Genomic DNA, 16,737 nt, shown 5'->3' with positions numbered 1-16,737 from the left:
GTAATTCCACAATTTCCGAATATAATTCATTTCCTTGATTTATTGATCACCTTAAAAAGATAAGAAAAGAATTTAGAAACGTTTCGTAAACTTTAAATGGCGAAACAGTAATAATAAGTTACTGTTCAGCAATTTCTGGTTTTACGAAATTATTGTTCACGGGGCTACTGTTCACGTATTTACTATTCACGTATTTCTGTACAAATACACATCAATTACTTATCTCTATACATGTACAGAGATAAGTAATTCCACAATTTCCGAATATAATTCATTTCCTTGATTTATTGATCACCTTAAAAAGATAAGAAAAGAATTTAGAAACGTTTCGTAAACTTTAAATGGCGAAACAGTAATAATAAGTTACTGTTCAGCAATTTCTGGTTTTACGAAATTACTGTTCACGGGGGTTACTGTTCACGTATTTTTGTACAAATACACATCAATTACTTATCTCTGTACATGTACATACTGTTTACGTATTTCTATACGTACAAATACCATTCAAATGTAAATACTGTCTCAGTAAATAATAATTACTGAATTACCCTTCCGAAATTACTTTTTACATTTACTGAAAGTAATTTATATTTACATTTACCATACGTAAAATAAAATTTACATTTACCGTACGTAAATCATTTTTATATTTACCGCACGTAAAAATAAATTACAATTTTACCATTTGGAAACACTGTTCACGTGTCGCCGCACGTGGCGGCGCGTGGGGCATACGCGTTGAGCTTAAGGCCGGCGCGTAGCACGCGACCGCCGCCTCCAAAACTTTCCTCTCCTCCTCCTCTTCCTTCCCACGGCCTCACGCCGCCCCTATACTACTCCACGCCCCCACACGCGCCACTCAATGCGACAAAGTCTCCCCCCCTCTCTCTCCGCTCCTCCCCCCTCCGATCCACACCAAAACTTCATCAAATCAACAAAAAAATTACACCAATCCATCACACATGCAAAACCCTTACCTCGACAAGCTAGAGAACCACCGGAGGTCGCCGGAGACGGAGCTCGACTGTGGCGATGGAGTTCAAGCCTCGGGTTAGAGCGTGAAGGCTCACGGCGGCGCGAGGAGGTGCGTCGACCTCGGGGTCGACTGTGGAGGGTCGCACGACACTTCCTGGGCCGGCGGTGAGAGACATGGAGGCCGGAGTTTGCCGGATCGAGTCGGAGAAATTTCTGAAGGAGAGAGGGAGAGGTTTCGGGGAGAGAGAAAGGGAGGGAGGCGGAAAGGGAGAGAGATATAGGGGTTTCCAAATATGGAAACCCTAAACTGAAAATTTTCCCTTTTATACTGTTTCCAAAATCGGAAACTAACTTCCGACGTTAATAACTTTCACATACGATGTCCAATTCTAACGCGTGACGTGTTCTCAAACTCGTATCGACGAGCTCTACAACTTTCATGAAGGAAGATTTCGCAACCGAGCGATGGAATAAAAGTCGATATATACGTTGCGGAAACGTAACGTTTTTTTCTAAATAAACGTTCCGAAAACGTTTCCGTTCTAGTTTTCGTAATGCAAATTTCATTTTAATGAATTTCACAACTTTATATAAATTAAACAAACCAAACATCGTTCCGAAAAATCGGGTTATTACATAAATAAATAAATTTAATGTTAAATTTAAAATGTGAGGTGAAATGAGTAGAGGGTGAACAAAGTATTGCCACCTTAAATTTATTTCAAGAAAAGCAGTGATGTAATCCAAAAATATGTTTGAAACGCAAGTTACACAACTTCTTTGGCATGCATGCACTTATTGTATACCATACTAGTCGATAAGTAGAACAGAGCATTTTGCATTCGTAAAATAAAGTTGTTAATGAAACTTGAAGATGAATCAAACCAAGTGAAACATTCATGTAAAGCATCAAAATTAGCCGATACCATTGTTTCTAATCTAACATCGAAATTACATCTTTTTTTTATGTAAGGGCTAGTGCGGTGCCCTTAAGTTTTCATTAATGAAACCATCAAATATAAGGGGGGACATGAAGCTTAAACTCCTGATTACAAAGACCTGACATAAGATCAAAGATTAATACAAATAAGTAGCCAACAAAACACAAAGCAAAGAGTACTACACAAATAGCGACTCTATTTGCTTCATAACAATAGTGACATAGTTGAGAGCATTGTAGATATGTAGCCCTAAAAACGATGAAGCAATGCCTACATATCATAATGTCCAATAAAGCAGTTCTCCAACTATATTGTCGCTGAAAAAGTGATCTGACGACACTTAGTCTCACCCTGCCATTAGGCGGTAATAACCATTTGAAAAAATAATGAACTCGCCGCCTACCTAAAGCATACAAAACACTAAAAGTGCACACACGAACAATAAGCCCGACTAGCCTTACAAAACTGATGCAGAGACTTGTTATTTGCCAAAATGGCAGCTTAAATAAAAAAACCAAAATAAAAAAGAACAATAAGAAATTGAAAACCTAGGGTAGGGCCCAAAAGCAAGGCCCAAGCCCAAACTTTATTGGAGGGAGGAAGGGAGGAAGCTCGCACGCCGCTAGCCAGTCTAGACCAAATCCTGCAACAACCACCGTTGAAGGAGCACTAGAGCACAACTACTCTCACTAGAGCAACAACCCCATCACGACACCATCACCACCACTGCAAAGAAAGAGGACGCAAGACCCAAACTTGTTGGATATATTAACATAAACCAGGACCTAGATTGGATCAAACAAACCCGACCTAGGTCACATCACAGACGCGACGCCACCATCCTTTCGCCACACTTACGGTGTCAACAAACCAGACAGATCCACCTAAGAAACCGCTACTGATCAACCCCGCGAGGAACCCAAAAAGAACCAACTCTCAACGGGATCTTCCCTCCAACCAACTACTACGATCTCCCCTATCCTATCGAGGAAACCGCAACGAAACACCCGACAAGAGACGACATGGCCTATCCGACGATGGTGGTCGGGCTCATTGCCGGACAGGAATGAGCACATTGAAATTCCCTCAGGCGCGTGTAGCGCGTTCTATTTTTCTATTTCTCTGTCGTTCTAATCGATGAAGAATTTTGTGCGTTATTCGAAATTACATCCTTATAATTTGAGAAATGCTAGTAATTGATAAATTGGATTGAACTTAACTGAATTGATAAAATTAATTAAAACTGAAAACCATACAATGTCTGTGTGATTTTCAGTGAGTACTTATCAAAACAAACAAACTAAATTAAATTGAAAAATTTAAGTAAGAGATTGACCATTTGCCAACAACAACTTCATCATGGGTATAAGTCTGTAAGGTGCCCTAAACTAGGCCGGACGGATGACGAGTCTTCCAGTTAGGCTGTGTTTCAAACCCTCATATCAAAAATATTAGTGAAAATTTGAAGAACCATACATGACAAATGTCTCACTCTAAAAAGGGTAATTTAGTTTTATTAACTTCAAAATGGTGCACGACGTCTATAGTCCTACCCAATATTTGTACCTATCGTCAACCCTCCGTATGTTGTAGGGTTTTCTCTCTAATTTGTAAGAGTAATTGTGTTTTTCCCTTCTCCAGCCAATTCACTATGTGCACTGTGCAAGTATATCAAAATCCCTCCCAACCGAGTTGGGTTTCTTTGAATAATCTATCCATCCAATTGAAGCATTGAAGTGGTTTCTCCTTGTTGGTGAAGATGGCGGGGCACATGGAGATGTCAGGTGTGGCGACGTTGTTTGGGAGGTCGAGGGCTTGGATGGTGAAGCGACGGTTGAGGGTTTAGTTGTGGTGGATGGAGTTGTAGAAGTGGATGCGAGCGAGGTGGAGAGGATGGTGGACACAATAACCCTTGAAAAATAAACAACAAATTATGAAACAAACGAGGGTTAACAACAATTACAACTATTGGGTCGAAATCTATACATCAGGTACTGTTTTGAAGTTAACGAAACTAAATTACCCTTAATTTAGAATGAGGTATTTGTCATGTATGATTCTTAAAATTTTCACAAAATATAATTGAGTCCTCGACTTTCCATCATACTGAAATACTGTATTTTACATTTTTACTACTTGCACTCCGTATCTTAGGTGGAGCCGTGGAGGTGTTAAATTAACTTTTTACTATCTTCACGCCTCCTCTTCATCATTCTTTTTATTTATTTTGGCTTCGTTTTGTCAATTGTCGGTAGTTGATTTTTGAAGGTTGCAGATGAAAAGTTTTGATTGAGGGAACAATTAGTTACAACAGTTGATGACCAATTACCGGTAATAAAACCAGGATAGTAATTAAAAGACAGATCCTTTGCTCAAAAAACACTGTATTGCCTCCTTCAGTCCTTCATAACAACTAAAAAAGCAACAGTCTGGACTCTTGTGTCTGCTTCCTTGCTCCTTGGTTCTTCTACACCAGAGGTAAATGTCAGTTCTTGACATCTTTCACATTAAGCTTTAATAACACACACCAAATGTCATTGTGTGCATCCCTCATCTTTTTCTATTCCAAAGTTTTGAGTCTTTTGACTGATTTCATTTCTAGGGTTTATGTTGAGCATGACTCTGTAGCCCAGAACTTGTTTAAGACTAAGTTTTATTGTGAGAAATATAAAGCAAGTTCTTGCTTATACTTTTGTTTGGCCTTGGTTGCTTCAAGTTTTGATTTTCCGGCCAGATTCTTACAAACCCTACTTGTTTCAAGTTTATGTTTTTGTTGACTTGAAATTTAGTAATGGCAAGCAGCCAAGCACGAGCTCCAAATCCAAACCCAATTTGGAGTTTGGAGAAATGTGGGAACTTTGACCCATTTCTTAATTTTCTAGGGATATTGCAGCTGCTGCTTTGCTGGAGTTTTGTAATTTAAGAACTCGATTTACACTCAGTTTTGTTGTAAGAAATTAAGCTAAAGAAAGTGTCTTTTTGCATTTCCTTCTCTCTTGGTTTGCTTCTTTTATGGTACTAATGTTCTATTAATGTTCTGTAGACTGAAAATTAACAATGGCAAGCTCAGGCTCAAGGTCCAGGTCCAGATTCAAAACCAAAAAACAAATTACGGTTAAGATTAACAGCCCCCACATTGGTAATTTGGTGTTTGAAGATAGCAAGCTTCCTTCAGCTATTTGGGAAGGTGGCGAATTGCCACGCATCGTGGTTGGCCCAGGAGATCCGGAGGACTTGCCCCAAATTTTCAACAAGGTGGTGAACAGCAGGGAAGGCTTTATCAAGCATTCTATGAAGATGATTGATAACCTATTAACAGACGGCTACAATGACTTGGCTATGGAGATTGGGAATGATATTACTGAAGAGGGGTCTATTTCCAAGGTTGTGGTGCTAACAGGGATTGTTGATGAGTATGCTGAGGCTGGCAAGACCATGGAGGCTCTTTATGTGTATAGGATGATGTTGGAATCAGAACGTTGTGCCCCTAATGCGTACACTTACAGTGTTGTTATTAAAGCACTGGCTGCAGACCCGGACCCCAGTTTTCTTGGGGTTGCTAAGGAATACGTGATGGAGATGATGGGGAAAGGGTTGCAGCCCAATGCCAAGACTTACACCGCCGTGCTTGAGGCGTTTGCTGGGCATGAGAAGATGGAGGAGGGTAAGATGTTTCTGGAGGGGATGAAAGCTAATGGATTTGTGGCTAATAGGGAGGCAATGAGGGCTATGAGACATGTTCTTAAGGGTAAAGGACCTCTGGTTAGATTCATTAGCGAGATTCTCTTTGGTAAGTAGACTCAACAATTTCTATTTCCATTTGCATGCTCTATTATAACATGAAATGACATGGGACGTATTATTTTCTTTGGTGAGTATAGTTAACAGTACTAGTTTTGCTCTGTTAGTAACTTAAAATTAAATGGGATATGCTTTTGATGTGAGATTGATTAGGATTTCTTGTCAAAGCTGGTTAAGTCCATACTTGATGTCCTTGTATTGGTGCTATTGTGGGTGTGAACTAGGGTTTCTAGTTGAAATGAATGCTAATTGCTAACATAATTGGATCAGTAAATGCATCTCATTGGTTTTGTGGGCAATGCAAGTGATTGGTTTCGCCTTATGTAAGCTTGAGTAGATGAAATGAATGAAGACATGTTTCTCATCTCCTCCTAGTATCTGTGTTGTGTGGACTTCAATTAGGATTGCTGCTCTTTACTAACTTCGAAAAGTTGTTGCCTGTAGATAACTCGGAAGACAATTCAGGTGACTCGGAACATGATGATGATGATATGAACAAGTCCAACAGAATGATGGAACAGATGAATTGCCCTCCTAATGGCTATGTTGGCAAGAAACATGTCATTGAAGACGACCCAGAAAACCCCAAAGATTTGGAATGTGTCTTCGACATGATGTGCAAGATGGAACCCCTCGTCCACACCCTCACCAGGATGGTCAACATGCTAAAGAAAGATGGATTCATGTCCCAAGCTCACGAGATCAGGGATGAGTTTGAATCAGGTGATATACCTGAAGTTGTAACCCACACTGGTGTAATTGAGATTTATGCCAAGAATGATCAAGCCAAGGAGGCTCGGAAGGTTTTCTTGCGCATGCTATCCCTCGGAGTTACCCCAAATGCATACACTTATAGTGTTATCATCAAGGCACTTGCTAAGGATTCTGACTTTTTTGAAGATGCTAAGACATACTTGCTGGAAATGATGGATAAGGGAATGCAGCCCAATGCCAGGACATACACCCCTGTGTTCAAGGCCTTTGCTCGGTTGGAGGAGGATAATGTGAAGAAAGGGAAGGAGTTTCTGATGGAGATGAAAGCCAAGGGATTCAGGGCTAAAAGGAAGGCTGTGATGGAAGTTCTCAAGGGAAGAAAAGGACCTGTGGTTCAAACCGTCATCACTGTTCTTTTCAACAAGTAAATCTGCATCCTGTTGTCTTAACTCTTAACTACTATGTTGTGGTTTTGTGGGTATAAACATGGATACCGTGGAATGAATTAGGGAACGGTTATGATCACATCATGTAATAGGCCTTTTGTTATGTTGAACAATATCTAATTCCTAGCTGCTACTTCTGAGTTGTGTGGGCAAGGAGTGTAATAACCTCATTTTTCCTCCCTCTCCCCGCACGCGCACCTTCAGAGGAGAAATTTTTCTTCTAACCCGACCGGGATCCGGCTGACCCGAACCGACTTTTCCGGACGACTCCGGCAGTTTCAGGCGACCGGGCTAGCTCAGATCGCTTCGTCTCCTTGCGCGCCTCACTGTGGTGGTGGATCGTGAAGTAGCACGCCGGTTTCCACGCATCGAAACCTCGAAGTCAATCCGGAAACCCAACGGTGACCCGGTTGTGTTCAATTTTTCGGCGAGTTTATGCTTCACCACCGGTCTCAAACTCCTTGCCTCAACGTCGTCAACAACCCCTGCAAAGGTTTTGAGCTAAATCGAATGGTAAGAACTCGAACCAAGAAATTTCAATTATAGGGTTCTTGATTTGGGATTTTTCAGAAATTCCGAAAGTGGAGGACTTAAGCTTTGATTTAGATTTTCTTGTGAACTAGAAAGTTATTAGAAATGTCATTTAGATTGTGGTGGTGAAATTTAGTGGTCATTGATGGTGGTCGGAAAATGGTGGCGGCGCGTGAACAGTAACTGTGATTAGTGTCATGAGCAATAATTGTGAATATTGTTCATGAACAGTGTTTTATAAAACAACGAAACACAAACAGTGTTTTATGAACAACATTTAGCTGTAATGAAATCGTCACCTGATATTTTATGTATCGTTTTCTAAGCATTTTATCATGCTATTAGGTGACTGACAAAACGAGTGAGAGAATCGCTTTCGGTATCGTGGAAGTTGTACGCAGGAAATAAGGTGAGTAAACCTCACAATGATCATCATGATCGAAGTAGTGATATCATTATTGAATTTAGTTTGAGTTGTCACCATAGTCGATGCATCATTAGTTTATAAAAATTATTTTTAAAATATGTTTTGGTTTAAATTACATGAACTTGATCGTCTACGGTTCATGAGTAAGTGAAACGCTATTTTAATAAATGATTTTGAAAAAGTTTTAGTGATTCTGAACTATGGTGAATGTGAGTAAATATTACTATGACGAGTATACCCTTGGCGGTGACTCATAGTTACGTTTTTTGTTAAAAGATCGAACTAGGACACGTATATAATATAGTGGGTGTGTATGTGTATAAAATGGTAAATACAATACATATATATGGATTGTTATGTTATATACTGTCACGTTCTTATTTCAAAATGAATTATACTGTGGCAACTATATTTATTTTATTTGAGTAAGAGTCGCTTTGTTGTAGTACAATAATATGTGTGGATTGTTATTGTTCGTGGTTTTAACATTGAGTCTTGTTAAAACGTTTTCTGTCTTCGGACGTGTTTTTCTGTCTTCGGCAGTAATCGAACCGAGCCTTGGCCGGGTGTCGTTTACGATTCAGTTAGAGTTTTAGTCTGTCTGCATGTGTACTGCATGAGAGGTAACAGATGGGTTGCCTGATTCTCATGAGTACCCATATTGTTTTTAGTGACATTGAGTATAGATGGGCTGCCCAATGTCTGTCGGTGTACTGCATGAGGGGTAACAAATGAGTGCCTGTGTCTCATGAGTACCCATGTTTTACATGATTTTAGGTAACCAGATGGGTTGCCTAGTGCATGTCGGTGTACATCATGAGGGGTAACAGATGGGTTGTCTCAGTCTCATGAGTACCCATGTTTTTAAGTGATTTTGGGTAACAGATGGGTTGTCCAGTGTCACATGAGTACGTTTGTCTTTAATTGTTATTTGACATATTTCCTTTGTATGCGATGTATGTTTACTGTTGGTTTACTCATACGGGCTGTAAAACTTACCAGATTTGTGTTTACAATCCCGATGCACCAATTTGATGGTGTAGGGGATAGTTTTGCAAGTGGAGATTAGCAGATTCATATGGTTTACTCTGAAGATTTCTTTCTTCTGTTGTGTGGTGAAGATTGAGTGAATTTTACATTTACATTGGTTATAATACTGAGGTAAAAACTGGTTATGTATCATTCAAGTCGACTGAGTTATGCTGTGGACTCAGTTTCGATACACTATTATGATAAGATGATTTCAATATATTTGAAATTGTTTTAGAGTTTTTATGATTTTAAATTCGAATTTTTATCATTCGAATTTCGGGGGCTGTGAGAAGGAGATTGCTCATGCCTTTGTTGATATATGTTGTGCTCAGAATCTGAATTGGAAATGTTTCTTATTGCCTATGTTATGTTGTATGTTGTGTTAATATCATCTACGCACTATTTTGGATCTGTTTGAATCTTTGGATAGTAAGTTACAGAGCTTGTATATCCTCTATTCATTTGAGATGTTACTATAGTTAGTCTTTAGTAGATACTAGAGTCCAAGTGTACTTGTATGCTTAATTTTGTGTGTTAGATGTGGTTCTAAGTGAGAACCTTTCAATTTGTGTAACTGAGTGGTTATGTCCCATTGGGATTTGAAGTTCAAAACATCAAATCAAGCTCGATCATATCAAATTGAACAAAAAGATTACATGATTGAACTCATGCAAGAGTGATGGGTTGTGTATGAGTGTATAGATCACTAGGCTAAGCTTTCTTTCACAGAAATGGCAACCTGCTTCGTCATCTCTTTGCGTAAGCCTGAACCACTGCAAAGCCTGTAGCTTTTTAACCTTTGGTATACGCCTAGAAGCCTAGTGATACTACTCCCAGTAAAAAGCCAAGGCCTTCAAGGTGTTTTTTTTAAGGGGCAAGGGTTTTTAGGAGCACGTGAAAACCAAATGTATTTGTAAAAGCCTAAAAGGTAACAAGCAAAGCGGTGTCGTACGTTATCGATAACAAGCGTCATTTGTTAATATAGTCATCATTATTTTCTTTAGTAAAGTAGATAGAATCATAGAATGGAATGGTCGATCATCCATCCATATTGGCTGTGTTTGGTAAAGCTTTAAGCTTATGTGATTATAAGTGAAGCCCACTTTTGTGTTTGGTAAACATCTTAATAAGTCGCTTCGTTGAAAAGCTCCGACTTTTAGAGGGCAAAAGCATAAGTAGGGGTTACCCTCCTTTTGGAAGCCATAAGCTGTGGAGATGCGGAGAACACTGTAGCGATAATTAATGAACTTTCAAAATTCCAGTGGGTACTCTCGTGAAACTGAATTAATTACACAACCCAATCTCTTTCTTTTCGACGCCTCTCCTCTTTCAATTCTTTGGTCTTCTCCTCTTCTCTGATATCTCGCCCCTCTCGGTGGACGACGTAAATCCTCCATAATCTGATAGGCGCGCCTCTATCTTCCCCCTCGTCCATGGTTACCCGAGTCTGCTACGGGGTCGTATGTGATTTTGGTTTCATTTCACAGGTTAGTTTCTGCTAATCCACTAATTGTTCTTGATTTCTAGTTATATTCTTGTTTTCTCAAGCTCTATGCTTCTTGCGAACTAGGGTTCTTTTCTATTTTGATTTCTGGTAAGATTTAGAAAGACAATTGAGAAAATTCAGGATAAAATAATGGTTAATGTTTTCATTTTGGCGTTGCAATATGTCCAAAGAAATGAATGAATTGGTGAAATAAAAGAATTCATTTGTATGGAATAGGAATATGGTAAAGAATTATTTTGCGTACCTATCAGAAACTCTGGCTCAGAGTTCGTATATAGATGCATGATAGATGGTAGCCCCCTATGCAAATGAAAGTGAAAAACAATGAGGACCAATATATTAGAGTCCAGAAAAGATCAAACAATAGATGTCAAACAAAATGGGCAAGATTCGAAATCAAGCAATGGGTCTTGGCAATTTGATTGAAGGTTAGTAATTTAGCAATCTTAGTTTCAAATTTCTTTGATCAATCTTGGAGATGGTGGGAGTTGGGTTTGGTTTGCACTTTGCAGTATGATTCTTGATTCTGTGTATATTGAGGTTTGTTGGTTCTGATCATAATTTCTTGGGTAATTGGTTAATGTTTGAATGGGTATGTGATTCTTTTATGCATCAAATATCATTGACTTGGTTTAGTGTCTTCAATTCCATTATGTTTGATTTCTTTGTCGATAGAACCCTGATCTTTATGTGCTTCCTTACAACGTTTAAAACCTGCACCTTATGATTCAAACCTTTAATGATTAGCTCTTTATTGATCAAAGATTTTATCTAGAAATAATCAGAGTTAAGCAAGATATGATTTCTCTTCCATTGTGTTATGATCGAGTCGTGTTATGATTGAGTATTTGAGTTCATTTTTCTAGGAATTTGGTCTTTTTTGACCATTTATATATGCAGATATTGAGACAAATGCATGTAGTTGATCTAGAGACATCAACACTTTGTCTTGTTGGAGCTCGTAATGTTGGGAAGTCGTCTTTGGTTGGTATACTCGCCACTCGGAAACCTGAGGTATGCAGAATTTTAGTGACAAGTAATATATAAATGGAGTTTATCTAGTTAATATATCACTTTTGGGCAATTTGCAGATCACTCAGCACAAGTGGTCATGGCCTTTTATGACGCCTGTAGATGTTCAAAAACTGGGATTGCAGGACTATCATCAAGTAAGCTTTTTTTCGGAGATGGTCTTCTTACTCTTAACTCTTAAGGAAGAGCGAGTTTTTTTGACTTGTTACTACTATGTAGTTGTTATTGGATATATGGGTTTATGATTCAGATTAGATTGACTATGTAGTTGTTATTGCATTGCTGTGGAGGTCTCGTATGATGTATACCTACTAAAAACTAGTCCTTGTTAAAGTAGTCGAAATGAAATGTTATAGAAACTTACAGTTCCACCTTCAATTTAAATAGAACTTGTATAAGTCTTCATGCTGTTGAAAGCACTTTTCACTAATTAATTATTCTAATTTTTTTTCTTCTTCCCTGATGATTATTAGGCTATATACATATTTGTACTACAGAAGAAAAAAAAAAGGATCCCTTTGATGGTCACCTACTTGTTTCGGTCTCTTAGTATTTGGGTCTGGGATGGTATTGTATTAGAAGTTTATTGTAATTTCCTTTAAATTCTATTTTTTCTAGGTATAGTTGATTCTGGTAACTACTGTATTTGGACAGTTCAGATTTCTGAGTACAAAATTGCAGAGAACAAGTGTTGCATGAAAGTTTTATTACACTGTTACACGTTCATTTTTATAGCCTGCTCAGTTGCATCAAGAGTGAGCGGAAAATGGGATACGTGCCTTACTTTCTTGGGTCTTAAACTATGAATTGGCATCACTGAATGCACAGGAGGTGGATCTGGACATTGATACTCAGGTAATCTTTATTGTACTTGTTTGGCTATGTCATGATCTCACATTCTTTTAAAGTGAATGTTGTACTGCATGCAATTGATGTTTATTTTTTATTTTATGTCCTTGTATGGACTTTGTGTTTATATAGTTTATAATGTTGACTTCTCAAGCCCTTCCTTTTATTATTTTCCTTTTAATATCTCCTCAAGAAATGGTGGAGATGAGGAAGATAATGATGACGTTGAAGAGCAAAATCAATAACAAAATCTCCATGATACACAAGAAATAGATACATTACGAAACATGATTGCTCAAAATTTGATGGATGTGCGTGTATGAGTATTTATGTATTTACATGATCCTAATCAAAACTATGTTATCAATATAGGAATATATTTGTTTAAGATAATTTTAAAATTATCCAATTAAAGTCATATATTTTCAAGCATTGTTTTAAACTAAAATTGACTCAAAATTATCTTGACAAATTGGTCACTTGACAAATTAAAAGCACAAACCAGTTTGAGTTTACCAAACGCTCTGACAGAGCTTTTGTCACTAACAACCACTTATATAAGTCAGTTTACCAAACAGTCAGTTACTTCACTTATCAGCCACTTATTCTAAAAAATCAGCATAAACCAGCTTTTTTTATAAGCCCAGCTGTACCAAACACAGCCATTATTACCTTTGCTCTTGCAAAATATGTTATTGAAGCATGTCTTTAATAAAATACAAGTATATATTTTATTATGCTAGCGAGGTTATGATGCTCATGTTTATGCCCATGGCATAAGGCTAATGTTGTTCATGAAAAGTCGGGTTTATTGTGTTATTGTTGTACATACAGGCCAGATTGTATAGGCACATAGACTATTTCGTGGAAACTGATTGTAAAATTTTAAATGGACGAACTAAATCACTTCAAAGTGAACGATTCAAGTTTAAGTTCATAATTAATAAATCACACGTATGACTATAACGATATTTAATGTGCCTCATTGTCTCAAAATTCATAGATGTATGAGTTGCTTATACACACTTAAAACCCAAACAATTAAGATGATCAAGAGGTCATCGACTACTCTATAGTTAATATCGTGAATTTTATGGTCGAAAATAATAATATTGATATATATTTTTAACAATAAACTCGTTTAGAAACCTTGTGTTCCTTAAATTATTTTGTTTTCATATGCTATTTTTGCTCTTTGCAAGTTTTCATTTCCAAGTTTCCCCTTATCATACATTTTCAAGTTGGCTTGTAAGTTTAGTAAAAATAAATAAAAAGTTACTATTTCCAAGTGAAAAAAGCTTTAAATTAAACTTGAGAAAGCAGAAGTTTCTGGAAACACGAGAGGGTTTTAGCTAACTCCTTCCCTCAATTCAATTCCACATTTCCACATTTCGTCTCTCAAGAAAAACACAAGCGTCTTCTTCTTCTTCTTCCTCGCTCCTCCTCAGTCGTCGCTACTAGAGGTAATCATCTCTCTCTTCCTACTTCTATCTTTGATTCCCGCGCCATAGCTTTTCAATTTGTTTTAGTAAAGAAGAATGCCTCAAGTTTATATGAGCAAATTTGACAACAGATGAGCTCGATTTCTAGGGTTTTGATGATTAGGTTCTTCATCGATCTTTGAATAGCACATGTTTCATACTTCATTTTGATGTGAGAGCTCGTATTTGCTTATCTAATCAGGCTCAATTTCATGTTCTGTTTGGTTGCGTTGGATCTTGATTTTTGACATTTGACTCTAGTTTTTTCGTTTTCTAGGGTTTAGGTTCGTGAAGAATCTTTGATTAGGAGTGTTGATTAATTTGACTAGTTTTTATGTTCAGACTTGATTTTGTGGACTTTCTTGTTATTTTGAAGTGTTGATTAATTTGCCTCAATTCTTGATCAGATTTTATTAACAATGGCAAGTTCAAGCTCTGACTCTAACACCACGATTAGTAAGATCACAATCAACAGCCCCAACGTTACGGACTTGGTCTTTGAAACCCCAATTCCAACATCAGTTTTTAAACTTGTCGACGGGTTTACATTTGGCTTTGGACCAGGAGACCCCGGGGACTTGCCAGAAGTTTTCAACAAAGTTATGTGCACCAGTGAAGGGCATTTCAAGAGTTTTGTCAAGATGTTCGACAATTTGGGCACAGACGGGTACGAGGACTTGGCTATGGAGATTGGGAATCAAGTCGTTGAAGAGGGTGTAATACCGAATGTCCTGGTCATGACTGGAATTATTGATGAGTATGCTGAAGCTGGCAAGACTGCTGAGGCTTTTTATGTGTACCGGATGATGGCGGAGTCTGAACATTGTGCCCCTAATGCTTACACATATACTGTTATTATCAAGGCTCTGGCCGCAGACTCGGATCACAATTTTCATGGGATTGCAAAGGATCTTGTGATGGAGATGATGGGGAAGGGAATGCAACCCAATGCAAGCACATACACTGCTGTATTTGAGGCGTTCGTGAGGCAGGAGAAGATGGAGGAGGCCAAGCAGTTTTTGGTGGAGATGAAGGCAAATGGGTTTGTGGCTGACAAGAAAGCAATGAGGGCTATTAGACGGGTTCCTGAGGCTAAAGGACCTGTGGTCAAAAGCATTATTGATATTCTGTTTGGTGAGTAGTTCGAAGACTACCGATTATGTTTCCTTTGTTACTGATATCTAAGGTTTTCTGTTTTTGAATATGATTTAGGATTAGCAAATTTGTAAATGTATGTGATGTCTTAGTTCTGGTTGTAGTGTTAAACTATTGAATCAATCTGTTACCTAGCTGCTTTGGTGTTGCATGAAAATAACAAGTAGATTGCTCATTCATTTTGTTTTTTAACCTATGCTCGATGAGTGCTTGAGGCACCTGAGATGACATTGAACTGTTTTATAGACACCCTATTTGGTTAATACTAAATAGATTTCACATTACAAATGTCCTCTGCTATTTTTAAAAAGTGAATTCAGAGGGATATGTTTCTGATCTCCAAGTTTGTATGTTGTGTGAATAATGAATTAAGATAGTAAACTAGTTAGTGAATATGAAGCTTAGTTTCTGTTGTTGTTATGTGTATGAATTAAGATTGCTAGTTAAAGTTTTAAACTATTGAACGATTTCAGTCATTTCACAGATACATCTCTATAATCTGCAGTTTTTCTATTGTGTGGAAAATTGCATGTTGATTGCTTAATCCTTTTTCTAATCAATGTTTCTGTATTTCCTTGCGCTCGTATTATGTGAATTTGAAATTTTGACCACCTGTCTAATTTTTCTTTCTCCTATTTAGATAATGTTGAAGACTATTCAGATGAGTCAGAGGATGATGATGATCTAAAGGCGAATATCAACAAGTTTGACTGGTCACAGTACCCTCCTGAGAGTTATATTCCTATTGCCAAGAAACAGGTTATCGAGGATGATCCAGAAAACCCCAAGGATCTGGAATATTACTTCAACATGATGTGCAAGAATGGACCATACATCCACACTTTGACTAAGATGCTAACCATGCTAAAAAATGATGGATTCTTGTCCCAAATCTTGGAGATTATGATTGTAATAGATGATGGCAAAATACCTGATGTAGTGACACACACCGGTGTCATGGGGTTCTATGCCAGGGCCGATGAGGTCAAGGAAGTACTGAAAGTGTTCATGCGTATGTTATCTCTTGGAGTTGCTCCTAACGCATACACGTACAGTGTTCTCATTAAGGCACTTGCAAAAGACCCTAATTTCATTGGCGACGTCAAGAAGTACACTTTAGAGATGATGGACAAGGGAATGCAGCCCAATGTCAGGACCTATGCTGCTGTGTTTCAGGCCTTTTCCAGGCTGAAGGATTTCAAGGTGGAGAAGGGCAGAGAGTTTCTGAAGGAGATGAAAGCAAGGAGATTTGTTCCTAACAAGAAGGCCGTAATGGAGGTCTTGAAGGGGAGAAAAGGACCTGTGGTTAAGATGGTAATCAACATTCTCTTTGGCAAGTAGGTCAATTGCTTATAACACTGCTCCATTTTAGACTAGCATTGACTAGTTGAAACTCTGAAATCCAATTGTCTAGCGTCTGCCTTTAGACTTCCTTCTTTCTATGTTGTGCTGATGATATCTGTCAAGTGAACTAGGAAATGTTGATAATACTGTAGGGGATGTGTTGTGTGGAAAATTGATGTTGTAGGGACATGTTGTGTGAAAATATTTCTTAGCTCCTTATCTCCCGTGTGGCAAGCTAATTGCTCATTCATCCGTGTCTTTTGTGTTGATAATCAACTTGTTCTGAAGTTTGCAAATCTGTTATGAAAATGTTTTGTTGTCTAGTTTCTGTGTTGTATTGTATTTGCAATTTCCTTTTACAATGAACTTTTTGTTCCTGTTATGATTTTCATATACAAAAGGTTGCGAGTCTTGTGACTTTCTATGTACAATATCGAGTTAGCATTTAGATTAAGAGGCTACAGAACTTATTACGGGCAGTAAAAGCCCTGTGGTTATGGAC

The 16,737-nt window shown here is 38.0% G+C and overlaps 2 protein-coding genes across 8 annotated transcripts; both read left to right on the top strand.

Annotated features, from left to right (window-relative positions):
- Nucleotides 1-4,973: 4,973 nt before the first annotated feature.
- Nucleotides 4,974-6,859, top strand: LOC126796698 (pentatricopeptide repeat-containing protein At5g02860-like). The gene is made up of 2 exons (XM_050523443.1): nt 4,974-5,706; nt 6,162-6,859. Exons 1-2 carry the CDS (start codon nt 4,974-4,976, stop codon nt 6,857-6,859), a joined length of 1,431 nt encoding a protein of 476 aa, XP_050379400.1.
- A 3,087-nt stretch (nt 6,860-9,946) lies between these two features.
- On the top strand, nt 9,947-16,736 carry LOC126798179 (pentatricopeptide repeat-containing protein At5g65560-like). Of its 7 annotated transcripts, none has more exons than XM_050525052.1 (7): nt 9,947-10,354; nt 11,275-11,388; nt 11,466-11,543; nt 12,142-12,261; nt 13,659-13,718; nt 14,144-14,870; nt 15,532-16,736. In XM_050525052.1, exons 6-7 carry the CDS (start codon nt 14,156-14,158, stop codon nt 16,230-16,232), a joined length of 1,416 nt encoding a protein of 471 aa, XP_050381009.1. In that variant the 5' UTR covers nt 9,947-10,354; nt 11,275-11,388; nt 11,466-11,543; nt 12,142-12,261; nt 13,659-13,718; nt 14,144-14,155; the 3' UTR covers nt 16,233-16,736. The 7 variants fall into 7 exon arrangements, with proteins under 7 accessions (XP_050381009.1, XP_050381011.1, XP_050381010.1 ...); XM_050525054.1 differs by having other exon boundaries at nt 12,061-12,261; XM_050525053.1 differs by having other exon boundaries at nt 12,025-12,261.
- Nucleotide 16,737: the final 1 nt, after the last annotated feature.

Source organism: Argentina anserina, chromosome 6 (assembly GCF_933775445.1).
Source record: "Argentina anserina chromosome 6, drPotAnse1.1, whole genome shotgun sequence".
Classification (NCBI taxonomy): Eukaryota; Viridiplantae; Streptophyta; class Magnoliopsida; order Rosales; family Rosaceae; genus Argentina; species Argentina anserina.
The sequence above is the reverse complement of the archived record's forward strand: the minus strand, read 5'-3'. Positions and strand labels throughout refer to the sequence as shown.